The sequence below is a fragment of the Ambystoma mexicanum genome, chromosome 6p (assembly GCF_040938575.1).
Source record: "Ambystoma mexicanum isolate Mex_15411 chromosome 6p, UKY_AmexF1_1, whole genome shotgun sequence".
Classification (NCBI taxonomy): domain Eukaryota; kingdom Metazoa; phylum Chordata; class Amphibia; order Caudata; family Ambystomatidae; genus Ambystoma; species Ambystoma mexicanum.
Genome location: NC_090935.1, coordinates 1,094,146,955 through 1,094,164,950, shown reverse-complemented (window position 1 = coordinate 1,094,164,950; position 17,996 = coordinate 1,094,146,955). Strand labels below are relative to the sequence as shown.

At 41.3% G+C, this 17,996-nt stretch overlaps 1 protein-coding gene across 3 annotated transcripts in view; it reads left to right on the top strand.

Annotated features, from left to right (window-relative positions):
• Positions 1-17,996, top strand: part of ERCC6L2 (ERCC excision repair 6 like 2) — a 1,852,128-nt gene that overhangs the window by 1,067,476 nt on the left and 766,656 nt on the right. For all 3 annotated transcript variants that reach the window (XM_069625699.1, XM_069625698.1, XM_069625700.1), the window contains 2 exons: positions 3,503-3,598; positions 5,250-5,349. In XM_069625699.1, the coding sequence (XP_069481800.1) occupies positions 3,503-3,598; positions 5,250-5,349 (196 nt within the window). The remainder of the gene's footprint in view (positions 1-3,502; positions 3,599-5,249; positions 5,350-17,996) is intronic.

Sequence of the window (17,996 nt, the reverse complement as noted above, 5' to 3'; positions counted from 1 at the left end):
TTTGAGTAATATTGATTACACCCTCCATAATCTCAATGAGTTGACTTTTTGGGCTGCTAATGGAACAGTTTTATGGTGCAACTGGTATTTCAAATATACCCATTTTGCAGACAAGCATCTTTATACCCAGTTTGTTGAACATTGTCCTGAATTTTATATGGTGCAGCAATATATAAAAATCTGCACTCTACACTAGCCATTGGCTAGTGCTATTTGACTCTTGGCAAGTAAGAAATGGTATGCTGTGTGTATGCATAGAATTGAGGTGGCGAGTGACTTTTTGATGGCTGGCTAGTAACTTGCAACTTTAATTTTTGCCCCCTGTCCTAGAGTATTTACTTATTTCTGATTTATTCTGATACCGACGCATGAGATACTGGAAGCCTGGTCTAGAATTGCAAGGAAGGGTAGGTTCGTGCCATTTTTGTAAAATGAAAGACACTACAGACACTCAGAAACATCTATGTATGGAATGTCAAGTATCATACACACGTAGAACTTTGTATTATAGGAAATGATTAATATTGGTGCAAGGTTTAATTTAAAATCATATGCATAATAAAAACATGTTTCATCTTGTTTAATGTTGCATAAATATTTTCTTCTTCTCTTCTTGCTCTCATCTTTTTAAAGAGTCCAATCTGTTATTAGCCAATAACACCCTACCTACAACAACTGAGTGCTTGGTTCTTAACCCTCCAGACCATCGGTTTTCAGCCTGTAATGACTTTGCAGTAGGGGAATACTAATCAATTTTGGTCCTTCGACAAAAGTGGCAGACCAGACCAAACTGCTATGTCACATCCCTTCTGCATGATACCACAAGTAACTCAAGACGTCATTCTTCCTCGTTGGGTGCCATCAGTCAGATGTGGCTTGAGTGTCTAGGCACAGCAGGCTCGGGACTAATGTCTGGGGACATCTGGGCTCGGGTTGACTTTTAGGCAGAATCCTTTGCAGTTCCCTTGGGGACCACTGCAAGAAGATTAAGACTACAGGAGTGAGCAGTAAACCCAATTGGTAGCAGCCTGCACCACCCAGATTTACCTGGTAGCTGTGGCTGAGCAGTCAGACTTCTCTCAAGAAGAGTAGGGCAGTATATAGAGTATACACAATAGGGCTAAAAACACAGTACAACAAACAAACACGGACCAGAGCTTTGTATCAAAAGTATATAATTATTTATTTAAAATACACTTTAGGCAATACACTAGCACTCTAAATCAAAAGCAAGTTAAAACACAGTCAGGTAAAGTATACACACCTCCCTTGATAACTATTAGACAAGTCAGAGTTCAAACACCACTATTTGTTAAAACAGATGTGAGCGCGTAACCTAGATGGCACTCCAATAGTTAAGTTAAAGGGAGAGAAAAAGTCAGGGCATAAAAATAAAACAGTACCAACACTTTTAGAAGTTCAAAGCAAGGGAGTAAAGGCAGTATACACTGTAGAGCCAAAGTTCATAGGCCAGGCCCACTTTAAATGGAGCAAAGCGAAATGTGCCCAAGATCACACAGTTTAAAATGCACTAAAAAGTCTTTGCAGAATGTTCAAAAGAGGTTGGGGTGATTCAAGAAGTAAAGTTAGACGGTCTGGGGCCAACCCAGTTGGAAAGCCAAGGATTTAAGGGTCACCTTGGGCAAACCGAAGAAAGGGAGGCCAGGCAGAACACAGTACCTTAAAGAGAGAGGAAGCGCAAGCGGTGGCAGTTGTTCCTGGCAGTGGTTGCAGTTCGTTGTTTCGACCAGGGGAAGAGAGGATCTCGTCGAGGAGGAAACTTGGAGTCGTTGCACTGCACAGGGATGAAATCAGCCGCGGAGTTCGTCGGTTAAAAGGTGCGTTCCTTTTATTCGCGGTCAAAGTGGTGAAGCTTGGCTATCCGGCCGCCGGGGTGCTTGGCACCGGCGATTCGACCAAGAGACGTCTTTGGAAGGCGTAAGGGGCAAACTGGTTGATCCCACCAGATCAAAGGAAGAAGACTCGTCCAGCAGAAGATCTTCTCTTGTCGTTGGGAAAGTGGTGAGTTCGTTGTAGCAGGGCTCCACCGGTGGTGTCGTCGTTGCAGATGGCTCAGCTTCTTCCCTCTTCGGATTCTTAGGTCCTGTGGCGACTTCTGAAGTTCCAGTCCCAAAGGCCCTGCTTTTATACAGAAAAACCCCCATTCAACAGCCTAGCTGTCACTCACGCATGCTAAGTGGTGAGCCGGGCGGCTCACCCCGGGGCCAATCAAAATAGAGTGCGACTTGGGTTGCTAAGGCAACGCAGTCCAGGGTGCCAATTCCCCTCCCCACACATCTTGTGGAACCCAGACAGAGTGGCACCATTTGGAGGGCTTCTGTGGAGAAGCCCGCCAAAAAGTGGAACAAAGGACTCGACCTTGGTTACAGAGACGGACACAAACGCCATTTTAGAAAAGAGTCCTGGCAAAAAGACCCAACCGTTGATTTAATATTAAATAAATAAACCGGCGGTATCTTTAACATTGCACCAAAAAGTGGTGCATTTAAAATCAATGGGAAAATCCCATAGGAAATATTCCGGTGGAATATTTTGCGTGGTAACCACTGCCACCAGCCAGAAACTCGACAAGGGGGGACTGGACAGTGCCCCCTTGAAAACCAACCCAGGGGCAATCGAATCACCCCCTTCCAGTACTTCCACAATATGATGGTTTGTACTGGTTGAGTTCACAATTTTGAACGAGTAAAGTCAATGGTGGCTTTACATGCCCTGGAGACAGTATTCAGTCCCAGGGTATGGAGTCTATGTTTGGGGGTCACTATGACACCCCTATGTTACTGCACTGAGGGTGCTGTGTAACACACATGAAACACAGATGATACCCTATGGAGTAAAAGACCCCATAGCCCATAAGCACACAAAAAGTCAAAGACATACCTCAAATCATGCCTAAGAGTGGGAGGAAAAGAGTCTCACTCTTAGCAGGAGAAACAAACAAACCCCAAAAATCCACCAAAGCTGCTGGGGGACTTACTAGGTTTGGGAAATTAGCCTTATACGAGAATTCTCCCTAACATTAACAAATGCAAGACCCAAATTACACCTCACTGATGAGGCCCAACCATGCTGAAACCTCTGAGGTTAGATGTGCTTCTGTGCAGAGGGGATATGGCTTAGCAGTTTGGACTGGACTTCTCCCATCGGTGCCACTGCAATAATGACCTTTATATTACTGGTCTCCTTCTATATTATGTCGTAGGGCTAAACGAAACAGTGGTGTGGAAGATTGCACAGAGCATTGCCAGTATTTAGCGTTAATTAAAAACCTTCTACTCATGCAATTTGTTTGTTAAACCTATTCTTCTGACATCTTCCTTGAGTGTGTTAAAATCGCAAAGAGCTGCTTTTTTTTTACTAAGCTTTTATGTTTTTAAAATATTATTTTAACTGCTGACATCCTTGGCAAGTTGCGTAGTTTGTTTATAGTGTTGAAATATCTCTGCTTACTTTCTTAAATTACTTTTTCTTTGTGTTGAAGGGCTGGAGGATTAGGACTCAATTTTGTTGGTGCCAATGTTGTTGTTGTGTTTGATCCAACCTGGAACCCAGCCAATGACCTTCAAGCCATTGACAGGTATGGATAGCGCTGAACAAAATGCTGCAAATGCCTTTCCTTTTTTTCTTGTTTTTTAGTTTACTGATTTGATTTTTCTCGTGGTATATACAAATAGAATCAAATTATACATAACAGGAACACGTGTATATGTGTATTATCACAATATACCTCAAGAAAATACAGTAAACCACTGTGTGCAGATGACCAGCATTAAAACCTATCATGTAACAGTACCTATGGGTTAAACATAAACTATTTTAATCCACAACATGAATGACATTTTTAGAAACACTAACAAATGTATACAATGTGAGTAGAAAAAAGAATGAAAACCTAACAAAAGATGAGTCATAAAAATGTAATAAAAATTAAGTATTATATAATGTCCATGAGAACTAATGGGCTAAGACGTACTGGACAACTACAACACAAACACAGACTAACACAAGGCAGGGGAGAAAACAACAAAAGGAACGAAAATAATGATTTGGTATTAGAACTATTACAACATAATTGGGATTTTAATAGGATAGCAAATTGAAGAAAAATTATATCAATAACAACTCTTGCAATGTCTGTTTAAATATATTATTAGATGATTAAATGCCTTGCCTTTATCCAAGGTGTTCCCCTTATTTTCCTTGTCTAGAATATACCCCGAATGCTGCACATGTCCAGCAGCTGAATAAAGCCCCTTGGCCCCTAACACCATGAAAGTCTGTGTGCTTGCTCCCTGTGTGGATATATAATCCCACGGTAAATACATCCACATACTAGGCCATCGACTAGTTCATTTAATAGCTCCATGGACAGTTATAGCGAGGCGTACTGCTTTGGCAGTGTGATTTTACAAGTTCCCCAATGAATGATCATTTAATGGATTGGGATAGTGATAGAAGTATACTCCAGTGATAAGTGGAGTAGACAGTTTTGGTACTCCAATAATAAAGCAATATCATTCATTGTAATTGCCATTTGAAAATGCAGGCGTGTGCCTGGAAGTGTGTCCCTCGATCTAGGCAACATCTCTATGAAACGATATTTGGTCTGGTACTTACATGGGAAACTATAGAGTCCATTGTGTGCACTAGGTTTTCCTCCAAATGTTTATTGCAATGATATGTCACGCAATCATGTTGAGGTGCACAGTACCTTCTATGCAATAGGAATGGGCATGCCGGCATATTGAATAATGAAATACAGTTTACGTTATGGAAGGATTGAGAAATATGCAAATCTTTTCATCATGCACTGTGTGAAGAGAGATTGTAATTCTGGAATTCAGTTATTGCCAAAACTCCACATGTGTATGGATAAGGAAGCACACCATATAAGGTGTGTAATTTGACAGCTTACATAACCATGTATTGAAGATCTTTTGGAGCCAGGCATTCAGAATTTGAAGTGCCCAATAATGCAACACTTGCTTTTGGGTTGAGCTGTACTGGTGCGCCTTTTAGTTGCAACCTTTATTATATTGTGATTATATGCAACGGACTGCACACATTCTTGTTTGAACTTACCTCTCACAATGATTCTCTAGTAGCTTCCTATTTTTACCCCTTGTATCCACAGTGTATTGTGTTATTTGTGTGTGCCCATATTGCCTTACCCTATGTGCTGAGGCGTCTAATTTTGATTTGGGAAAATGTGAATCTTTCCTTTGCAGAGCTTACAGGATTGGCCAGTGCAGGGATGTGAAGGTGTTCAGGTTGATATCACTGGGGACTGTTGAAGAGATTGTTTACCTACGACAGGTTTACAAGCAGGTAAGGTCTGCTAAATACTTGACAATATGTTTCCACTGTGAAAAAAGGCTTAAATTGAAAGCATATTCTGTATTTATGTCAAAGCTGTTGAGTACGTCAAATGGGGATTTTCCTGTTACGTAATCTACATTTTCTTGATGACTACGAGGTAGATATTGTATGAAATTTCTCTTTAATTTCTTTTTTTGGCGTGTAAGATTCTTAGCATATTATGACATCAAACAACAAAGGTAGCAACAGTAAGCATAAATGTTGGCAACACCACAACAACAGCAGCTTCTATTCTGAACAAGATTCACAAGAAGCCAAAGATGCTGTGGACAGCCAGGTCCTCGAGGTAATAACACGTATGACCATTAAGCTGAGGAAGCAATGGTACTGTTCACAAAGGACATTAGACGGTCAGCCGAGAACAACGTTGCAACTTGTGGTAAAAGTTGTGCATACTAAAGGAAACACATGTATCCTGGCAAAGCTATACTACCAGCTACTAGAGCAAGGTTGTCATGATGGGCAGTTTAATTTCCAGCAGTGGCCGTGGGAAGGTAGGAAGAGAGGTTGGGTGAGAGATCCAATCTGCCTCCGAACCCTTAAAAAAGCTACATTTTCAAATTGATATTGCTAAAATGATTCTTGTTTAATGAGGAGACTGAAGTAATATTTCAAATGAGTTCACAGCAATGTTGAGGCATTTTCCGTCATTTTTATGAAATGCTTCTATGTAATGAAAATAATAGCGTTGCAGAATTAATTGCAATAGCCTTGGAAAAAAAACATACCATCACCTAATGCCTTACACCACATGATATTGATTTTATATGTTCATTGTATCAATATTTCAATGCATGTGTCCCAAAACGGACTGTTCCTACCTCCCCTTGAAGATTGCATTTGGGAATGAGTAAGATATGTTTTTCCACGTTGTCACAAGACATTAATGGACTCTCTTGTATATATTTATAATAATATTGATTTGTTTTAGTTCAAAAATAACCTTTACAAGCCTCATTATATAGATACATGATAATAACAAACATTAAAAACCATCAAACATTTCATCATAATAGGGTTTCATGTCATCTCATAAATCGAGTTAGAAAACAGACTAAAAGCCTAGAAAAAAGTTAATCCATTTGATCTATTTGTCAATTTAAATTAACAATTTAGAAATAATATGCCATAAACAGTATAAAGCCAAATGCAGATTTGCAGATTCAGAGTTTAGACAACTGTCCCACAATTCTAGTGTTTTAATAGAATCTTATTTGTGAACAAGGTTGCCAAACGTGCACATGTAAGCAGCACCCAGTTTAACGCATTCCTTGAACACATGTCTAGCCATCTCTATTTTTTGAGGTACTTTACAAATACTATCCTTAGTGCTATGGAAATGTTCGTATATGCCCCCTGAAGAACCAAAATGGGCAATTGATTAATCTGTAGCTTTCAAATAAATGTGTGTACCGCGGGACTAGGGCTCTGGCAAAGATATGTATGCATTTTTAAGTATTGGTGTTGTGCATTTGTTACATATGAGTATGATCGAAGAGAAGACAAATGTTGGCAGTTCTGTACCCAATCCCATTCTTCAATCTCTGATGTTCAACTTGCATCATTCTTGCAAGTAGTTTGTCACTCGCCTAAAGTTGGGGGGGACCCTATAACCACAAATTGCTTTACGATCAAGTCTACATATTTACAATCTGATGTGCTATTTCTGCCAAGCTTGGCCAAAAGAGAGCATTTAGGGTTGGTTCTGGATATCGGGTATAGTGCACCTCTTCTCATAAGGAGCTGACCTTTTAGGGAGACCAGACCTAGTTCTAATCTCAAAAATTGCATTGGGGTTGAATGTGCTAATTGTAAAATTGTCCTCCAGAAGTAACCCTCCAAAATAGTCAGCCAGTGTAAATCGTGCACAGGTAGTGCTTAAAAGCCATATAATAGCATAGGGCAATAACATTGTTTGTACAATGTAACTATGCCCTCTACAGAAAAGCCTGCATCTTGTCTGGCAAATTTGGTCATCACATACGACAACTGGCACGCTTTTCTCTTCTTTTCATTTACTATTTACTCATCATTAGGTCGGCTACCCATTTCCAGTCCTAGATAGGGATATTTCTCTACATATTCTAAAGTCCCCAAACCTGTCACCAAGGCAGGGTGATACATTTTTTTTGCCACAACCACCATTATTATTTTTTTTCCATATTAATCGTCAAATCATTCTCAGATGCAAATTTAAGCAATTCCTCAAATGTGCTCTTCATACCACAATATGTGTGGCTAAATAATGCTGGGTCGTCTGCGTAGAGCATGCATGGGATAGCATCACCACTTATTCTGGGGCTGCAGCTGGGGACCTTTGCTAATCGTAGTGATAAGTCACTCAAGTAGATGTTGAACAACAGGGGGAGCCAGCACACAAGCTTGCTTGACTCCCCTGTTGAACTCCACCCGAACTGACATTGTGCCCAACTCAAGATTCACACGTCCCCCAATGTTAGAGTGCAAGCCAAAAGGAACGCACAGTAACCAGGGCAGGCACCCAAAATATGCCAACCTCTTTCAGAGATTTTCTCTTTAGACGCAATCAAATGCGGCCCTAATGTCTACGTAAGTGATGTAGAATACTGGTTTCCCTCTGGTCAAGGCTGTGTCCATCCATCTATCTAGGATCGTGAGATTGTGCCCCATGCTCTTCCCTGGGCAAAATCCAGTCTGGATGAAGTGAAGTATGTTATTATCTTCCACCCATGACTGTAGGGCCTCCAAGACAAAAGATGGGGAAAGAGTTTGCTGGTCATGTCTAGTAGTAACAGCAACTGGTAGTTCTCGGCTGCATCCGGTGACCTGTCTTATAGACCGGCAACTAAGGTCAACTGCTGCCAAGAAGTAGGGATTCTACACACTGTATCAAATAGGATCCCGATAACCCTAGCCCATCCAGTGGGATCATACTTAAGGACTGCGTTTGACAGCACATTAGGACCGGGTGCTCTAGAGCTCTTCAGATTAACATTTTTAGATTTAATATCATGTGGGGTAGCCAGCCTCGTCCAGCAGTTTGTTGTGAATTGCATTCATAGTACAAGTTCACACTGTTTATCTTTCAGGTATTTTTATTTTTATTATTTGTTTATTGGTTTATATAAACCTTTACAAAAATTCAGAAATGTCATTAACAACATATAAAACATGAAACAAAACGATTTCGGCTTTACCTGAGATCCTAGCACAAGTTTTTCAAAAACTAGGTTTGGGGTCGCAAAATGTTTAGGCAAAACACTTTGACTATGATAAGCTGTAATACGCGAGGCCCAAGAACATTCACAACGGAGACAATGAGAAACGCACTATTCTGCAGTACTGACATTGTTCTTCTTCTTCACGAAACTTGGTCAATACACCCAATATTGATTGAGGGATACACAGTATTTACAGTTCCAGCTCAACAAAAAGCAAAGGGCCGACCATCTGGGGGACTTTTGTTGGCAATTTGAAACTCCTTGAGTAAAGATGTTACACTAATTTACAATAATGCAAATAGTATTCTGGCCTGCAAAGTCGACATGCAATCACCCTCAGGATGTGTTCAGTTAATAGTTGTGAATGTTTACTGGAACCCGTCTCAGATTAATCTCCAGAATTTTCACTCCCTTCTTTCACCACTAATGGAAAAGATAGCATTGGATTTTGGGGGTGCTTACATAATGCTGGCAGGTGACCTAAATGCCCAATGTATGTATTCAAGCTCAAAGACACAAAGACACTGCAAACTAGGCCGGAATATCTAAGAATGGGAAACAGTGGGTTAACTTCTTAGATTCATGGGGCTTAAAAATACTGAATGGAGTGGTGCTCGGGGATAACCTTCCCCCTAACCCCCCCGGCATGACATGGTCACGAGAAAAATCTACATCCACTCTTGATCTTGGTCACTCTGCCCCCCATGCGCAGGAGGAACGTCGAAAAATGTTCAGCATCAACACTCTTTTGATGAAGAAACATGGTCCCAAAAAAAACCATACAGAGGTAAAATCAGACATCTAAAGAACCTCAATTTCGACCAGAATATTCTACGAGAAGAGAAAAAAAAAACTCACAAGAGCATATAAGCACTGGTATCTCTCAAGGACACTTATGCGTCACCAACAGGACAATGAGTTGATGTTGGAAGCACTCTGTGAGGACAGCTCTAGAAATTTATGGTCAATTATTAATCGACTGGAAAAGAATAATAACAATGCCCAGTGCAATTTAGTCACAGATGAGTGTTGGACAGACTATCTCACTAAGAACTTTGAAAGTCACCATGAAAGTCAGGGAATCGGCCAAGAAAATGCAAATTGGGAATTAACCTTCGATGAATCGCTAATAGAGGAATTAATAACAAAATCCTCGACGTCAAGGGGAACAGGTCCTAACGGACTAACCTACCAGGTTCTGAAATACAACAAAAAAAAATCTGGTCAAAGCTACTATGTGGACTATACAGAGAGATTCTTGCTAGACGTACCTTCCTACCCTCCTGGAAACTAGCAATAATAATTCCATTTTACAAGCGGGCGACAGGTCACATCCAGAAAACTATCGAAGGATCGCCCTCCTTGTTATAGAAAGCAAGATCTTTATGAGAATATTCTGATCGCCCTCCTTGAAATAGAAAGCAAGATCTTTATGAGAATATTGCTGAAGGAACTGGAGGTATGGGCAAGGAGCAAAAAAATACTGTCAAATTTTCAAAGAGGCTTCAGAGGCTGGATGTCTACAACCATCAATGGGTTGGTACTCAACCTGTTGAGTGAGCACACAAGAGATATGGGAGAAGGGCAAATATGTGGAGCCTGGGTCGACTTTTCAAGGGCCTTTGACCTGGTAATTAGAAAACGCCTCTGGGCCATACTGAGGAATTGGGGTGCCCCAAAGGGCTTAATATCCATATTAGTCTAACTGCACAAAGACACTGCGACTGGACGAGGCTGGACACCTCACTGACCCGATTAAGGCTGAGAGAGGAGTGAGACAGGGTTGCCTGGGTGCACTTTTCTTCTTCAATTTATATCTGGCAGACATGGGTCCCTTTTTGCAGTCTTGGGTGTTGGCGAGTCCAAGGTTTCGGACAACGAAGGTCCACTGGATCGCCTACGCCAACGATATTGTTCTGTTAGACAGGACAGCAGTGGGTCTGCAACGTCTACTGAATGGGTTGAGCGAGTATGCAAAACTAAATGGCCTAATTATTAACCCAAAGAAATCTACGGTAATAATATTTAATCACCCACGGAAACAAGTAAAGCCTGTATGTTGGGCACTAGAAGATCAGGTCATCCCGAGGGTAAAGGAGGTATTATATTTAGGTTATGTAGTATATGTCATGATGCCTACCCCCGGGCATCAGGACCAGGCCCATCAGCTCCGGGAGCAGGCATCCAGATACTTATTAAAACCCCAACAGCCCCGGCTGGGGGCTGTTTGGGTTCAGTCCTGGCACCTTAGGCGCCAGGCTCTCCATAGAAATCAGTCCTGGCACCTTAGGCGCCAGGCTCTTCATAGAAATCTGTTCTGGCGCCATAGGCCCCAGGCTCATAGACTTTACTTACCTGATGCAGACCATGCTGCAAGTGAGTCCAAGCCAACGTGAGGCCTGAATGGGACTATTTTATTACAGGGACTATTTTTTACTCGGGCATGGTACTGGGGAACTTCTTACCTGGAACTACTTTTGAGGCTATTTAAACCACACCGGAACAGCAGCACACGCTTCGCGTTATTCTGCATCCAGCAGCGTAACGCTCACCGTGCCTGCAGTCAGCATCCAGTCTTCTGCCACTTCCGCCTCGAATCTGGAGCTCCTGAAACAAGAGGAAAGAAAAGGACAAGGATAGAAAACGAACTATTTTCGAATTCCTCACCTGATTCCGGATCCATCTCTCCTCCGGACCTTGAAAGAACATCATTTCAGTACGCGTCGCTCTCCAGCTGCAGCGCCGCGCCATACTCACCAGTCCTTGCAGCATCTTTCGATTCGGCGCTGCCTCCATCATCTCCTGTTTCATCGAGCAATCAGGTGCAAGTGGTTTTACCAGGGGCTATTCCTTTAGCTCCACCTGAACGCTTTGCTGGGGACCCAAAAAGGTTCGCCGTGTTTATGAACCGATGTCGCTTGCACTTTTTATGCAGACCTGGAGCTTTTACAAATGACCAAGCCAAGGTAGCTTTTGTATTATCATACTTGAGTGGCAGTGCAGCTGATTGGTCGATTCCACTAGTCAATCAGGATGACCCTCTTCTTCGGGACTTTCAGGGTTTTCAAATGAGCATGGAAAGACTATTCGCTAGACATTCCCAGGGACCGGCCCTAGATAACAAACTTTTATCCCTACGACAAGGTAACCAGGATCTGTTAACCTATATCGCAACCTTTAATAGGCTGGTGGTGGAAACCGGATGGCCAGAGGTAAAACAAATTACACTATTTCATCGTGGACTTCGGGGAGAACTTAAAGATGTTTTGGCCCAAGTTGTGAACCCACCTCAGGATTGCGCAGAATATATAGACTTAGTGGTCCAGTTAGACCATCGACTTCAGAATAGAAAGGCTGACCGAGCTAAGTTCGAGAATCGGGTATTGGTTAAACCCAACGTCACCCCCAAAGGAACAGATGCATCAGATCCAATGCAGATCGGGGGGGGGTTAAGGGACCCTTAACTCAAAAGGAAAGAGAAAGGAGACGGCATATGCAATTGTGTCTATACTGTGGGGCCTCAGGACATTTTCTACGGGATTGCCCTATAAAACCATCCAAGAAAATAGTCATATAGTCGCTTATAAAAATCAAACAGAACCTGATTCGGGAAACAACCACCCCCGACAAGCGTAGAGGTCCGCTTGCCGAGCTTGAAGAAGGACACTCGGACCTCGCACCTAATCGTACCAATGGTCCTTATTGATCCAAGGCAGCCATCACGTATGCACGCAGTAAGGGCATACATTGATAGCGGGGCCGTAGGAAACTATATGGACCACGAATTGGCTTCTAGGATGAATCTACCTTTCTGCAAAAAGAACTCTTCGGATGTCATCACCACAGTTGATGGAACTGAAATCGCCTCTGGGCCTGTAACTCATTCCACCTCAGAGATGACACTGTTGGGTCAAGATGGGCATCGAGAGACTATTGTGTTTGATTTAATCAAAACCCCGCAGTTCCAAATAATACTGGGGATACCTTGGTTGGAAACACATAATCCTAGTATTGATTGGCGAGAGAAGAGAATAACCTTCCCGGATTGTGCACACACCTGTTACCCGGAAAAAACCTTGAACAAAGGCCTGGCCACAGTTGCTAACCCAGTCGTGCAGTTACCTCAGGAATATCAAGAATTCCAGGATGTTAACAGGCAAACACCTTACCACCTCACAGATCATACGATTGTCAAATCGACCTCATACCCGGTGCACAACCTCCATGCAGTAGGATCAATGCCCTTACGGAACCCGAAAACCTTCACCTACGACAATACTTGGACCAATACCTTGCTAATGGCTTTATTCGTCCATCTAAGTCCCCTGCATCCTCAGCTTTGTTCTTCGTGCCTAAAAAGGAAGGTGACCTCAGAACATGCATAGACTACCGCGCATTAAATCAGATTATCGTGAAGAACCGATACCCATTGCCTCTGATCCCTGAATTACTAGACCAAGTAAAGGATGCTTGCATCTAGACTAAATTGAATCTCCGAGGGGCATATCATCTGGTACGTGTAAAGAAAGGTGATGAATGGAAGACTGCCTTTCGCACCAAGTACGGATTATTCGAATATCAGGTGATGCCCTTCGGGTTGTGCAATGCACCAGCAGCCTTCCAGTATTTTATGAACGATGTCCTTCGTGAACTCATTGATGTCTGTGTTGTTGTATACATAGACGATATTCTAGTGTACTCCTCCTCAGAATCAGACCATGTTAAGCACGTGCTTGCAGTCCTTCAGAAACTATGCCAGCACAAGTTATATGCAAAATTGGAAAAATGTGTTTTTCATACTACGGAAGTTGAATTCCTTGGATTTATCCTGACTCCAAAAGGACTCTCGAAAGGTGGACGCAATTCTCAAGTGGCCATCACCCAGTTCAGTTAAAGGGGTACAAAGCATGCTCGGATTTGCTAATTTTTACCGCAGATTCATTCCGGATTTCTCACATTTTGTACACCCCATCACAGCACTTTTGCGAAAAAACAAACGCTTCTTGTGGACCGAAGAGGCTGAAAAGGCCTTCCAAGAGCTGAAAGCGAAATTCACGTCTGCACCTGTCTTAAAGCATCCCCGCCCTCAACTTCCATACATAGTTGAAACTGATGCATCCAGTTTAGCCATGGGAGCTGTCCTGTCCCAGAAGGATCCTGAAACCGGTCAACTTCACCCAGTAGCATTTTGGTCCAGAAAGTTCTCGGCACCCGAGTTAAACTATGCGGTTACCGATAAAGAGTTATTAGCCATTAAATCCGCCTTCAAGGCTTGGCGGCATTATCTTCTCGGTGCCATGACTGTAATCACTGATCACCGTAACTTGCAGTATTTAAAAACAGCCAAAGCCCAATCATCGCGCCAACTTCGATGGGCATTGTTCTTTGCCGAGTTCGATTTCGTGATCACTTATCGACCAGGCTGTAAAAATGGCAAGGCAGATGCCCTATCCCGAATAGGGATGGGAGAAGCATATGCGAACCCGGAACCGGTACCTATAATTTCAGAACAAAGAATTCTTGGCATAACTACTCTACAGACACTAGAGGATATTCATGTAAAAATCCAACAACTCTTTGATCCAACAGCCCTGCAGGACTGGGTTCCAGGTCCAGAGGCGAAATTTCTACCACACAAGGAACTACAAGAACTAGTCATCTCCAATTATCATGACACCCTGATGGAAGGGCACCCAGGTATCGCAAAAACTGAAGCTAAAATTAAGAGACAATTCTGGTGGCCCACCTGGCGTAAAGACGTAAAGTCATTTGTGATGTCTTGTGGCATTTGCGCCCCAAAACAAAAGTCAAAAGAAAAAACTAGCTGGCCTTTTACAACCTTTGGATATTCCACCTACACCATGGCACACCTTATCTTTAGACTTTATTACAGATCTACCTCCATGTAATGGATTTAACACCATTCTAGTTATTGTGGATCTTTTTTCCAAGATGGCCCACTTTATTCCTTTAAAGGGATTACCTTCTGCTTCAATTCTGGCCAAGGAGTTCCTCGAGAACATTGTTCGAATACACAGATTTCCTTCCGTATTGGTCTCTGACCGAGATAGTCCATTCATTTCACATTATTGGAAGAAATGTTGTCAATTGGCGCAATTCGACGTGAGGTTATCAACCAGTCACCATCCCCAGACCGATGGTCAGACAGAGAGGACCAACCAGACCCTTGAACAGTACCTACGTTGCATGCTACACCAGACTGAAAGTAATTGGAAAGATATTTTATGGACTAGAAATTAGGTTTTTTACCAAACTACCTAATGAAATGCCCAGACTGGGAAACTAGAAATAAGTTTTTAAGAGTGCGCCCCAACATTATTCATACTGGGGAAATACTGGACATAAGAGGACAGCAACAAAATGCAATCAAACTGTGTAGTGTTTGTGAAAACCGGGCAAAGCAAAGCTTGAATCACCTGCTGATGTGTTGCAAGGGTACGTGAAACACAGGAGTTAAGGGTTTCTCCAAATTTGTGGAGAGAAAAGAATGGCTACTCTCCGAGAATTTTTGGAATATGCTGATTTCAGGACAAAATACAGGCATGACTATAGCAGTTATTCAGGTTTTATCAATGAGTGGAATCATCTGCGATCAACAGCTAGAGACTTTAGAAAGTAACTTACTAATAAGAGAAAGAGGGCAAAGTAGCAGATTTTGTATATCTTTTGAAAAAGAATTATTTAGCAAGAGGAGAATCAGCTGGAAAAAGAAAAAGTCTGTGCTGTGGAAAAAACTGACAGTGACAAATATGGTTGATATACTTTCCCTCAGTTTTAATATTATTATTCTGCTTTTTCTCCTCCCCTCCTTCCTAAACTCTTTTTCTTATACTTTCCTGTCTCCTCCTCTCGACATTAATTAGTCTTTAAATAGTGTTTTTGTTTACACTGAATAATTCCTTATTAACTGAATGCTGCAAACAAAAGTTTTTTATCTATTTTAAATGTTCATTTTGTAAAGGTTGTGTCACAACCGTAAACAAATTTTTTAAAAAAAGAAACAAAACATTCAGTTTTTTCTCACAAAATTACAGTCTTACTATCTTACATATTAACATTTCCAAAGAATCAATAAAACAATTCATAAACAAAAACATATACATTCTTGACAATATTTCAACTATAATTCTTCACAATGAAAATAAAACGAAACAAATTCATTATTACTAAGCAATCAATAAGTAACCACAATAACCTACTACAAAATGTTCTATTTCTCAATATTATCCCACCGGTCCAATGGCCACCTTCTAGGTCACTTTACAAACCTCCTTTAAAAAGTCAATAACCCCAATTTTTAAGGACATTGATGGGCCATGTAGCATTTCTTACCAAATCACATCCCTTCGAACATTTGAAGTGTCTCGCACAGGTTTCGAGAAGTACTCTAACCTCTCCTTACTCCGTTTAGGGCAAATTAATAACGGATCCATCAGAGTTTGTTACACCTCTTACTGAGCAAATTCTACACACTCATTTCCTGATTGAATTGTGCCTGAAACCAATTTCATTTGTGTTCTAACACATTACACCTGAAGCGCATCACACTATTCCTTAAAGAACATGATGGATATTTGACAAGGTATTTCTCTGGCTCAGCATACCATTTCCATGCCGATACAGTTTGGCTATATAACTTAAAATTCAATTTAGTGGCATTGTTGTCTACCCAATCGAATGCTTTAATTAACATTTTTACCTTTAGCGGTTTTTCAATGAGACATTTCATTGTGACACCAACATTTAACAGTATGGTTCAACCTTTGTTTTAAGGTTCCGCATACATTCTTGTGATTCATTGTCCCTAAATATATTATACATTGAGTTGCTTTCACCCAAAACACATTTCCTGTAAAGCGCTATCTTCCTACATTCCTTGAGACTTTTAAGCGAACCAAGTCCAAACTCGTAACAAATTACTTCTATGGGTACACATTTGGGCAAAAAAAACCAGAACCTTTCTCCATATTACGGCTTCTCTAGTTCTTAGGTATGGTATCAAGTTTTCTGCAAGAAATTCAAACCTTATGAGTCTTGGCATGACCTTCATAATATAGAAGTCTCTACATGTAGACATAGTACATTTTCCATATCTCCTTTCAATTATCCTCATCTGCCTCGCAGCCTCAATTGCCTTCATTTTTAAACAGTTTTTAATAAAACGTTTGGTCATATAACTAGAAAAAGAGTATCCCAAGTATCGAAACTCCTTGTGCAGCTGAATCCTTGACCCCTCAACAAACCAGATTGGCTTTAAACATTTCTTACTTACATGTCCCAAATTAATGATTATTGTTTTTTGTGGATTTATTTTCAGCTTCAAATCACTTATGAATTTCGTAAATGTATCAATTAGTCTTTGTAAGCCAATTTTGGTTTTGTCAAAAAGCAAAAAAGTCGTCAGCATAAGCAACCCATTTAACTGCTGTTTCTCCCAGTTTGGGTGGCAGTAATCCACTTGCTTCAAAAACCTCTCGCGCTCCAGATACATATAAATTAAATAGTATGGCCGCTAATGCACAGGCCTGTTTGAGACCATTCTTTGCCTTTATTTCTTTAGACATCAGACCGTTCTTACAAAGTCTCACTTTCATCACTGTGTTGGAATATAAGTATATCAGTATATCTAATAATCCTCTATCAGTATTCAGTTCAAGCAGCCTCTGCCAAAGTATGGGTCTATCAACCATATCAAAGGCAGCTGAGAGGTCCATTGATGCTGCATACAGGTGATGTTGCCCTGAACTTTGTGCTTTCAACTACAGAATGGAAACAAGAAGACCCCCAACATCTGTCCCCACCCCCTTTCTAAACCCAAATTGTCTTATGTCCAAAATTCTTTGTTCGTCAATCCAACTTATTAGCCGCTCCAAAACCAAAGAAACTAAGATCTATGCCTCCACATTCATCAGCGCTATCGGCCGATAGTTTGTGGGGCTCAGCCGATTCCCTTTTTTAAATATCAAAAGCATATAAGACATTTTCCAAGACTCTGGCATTCTTTTCGTTTCGACTACATTTCTGAACATTAAGCTGAGAATCCTTGACCATACAAATACATTCTGTTTGAAAGTAACATAGCACAGATTATTCAGCCCAGCGGAGGAAGACGATTTTGCTTTCCTAATACTCCTGCTTATATTTTCAACAGACGCATCTAGAACCCATTTATCTTTTTCAAAAACTGGAGCCGACCAAATGGTGGAAGAAGGGCAGTACAGCTTCTCAAAATGGTCACACCACACCATTTCACTTATGGGATTAATATTAATTTGCGCTATTAATCAAAGCCCAATAAATCCTTGAATTTGAATCCTTCATAGCTGTTAACATCGCTTCTCCATCTTTCTGTGATTGTGCTGCACGATTTTGAAT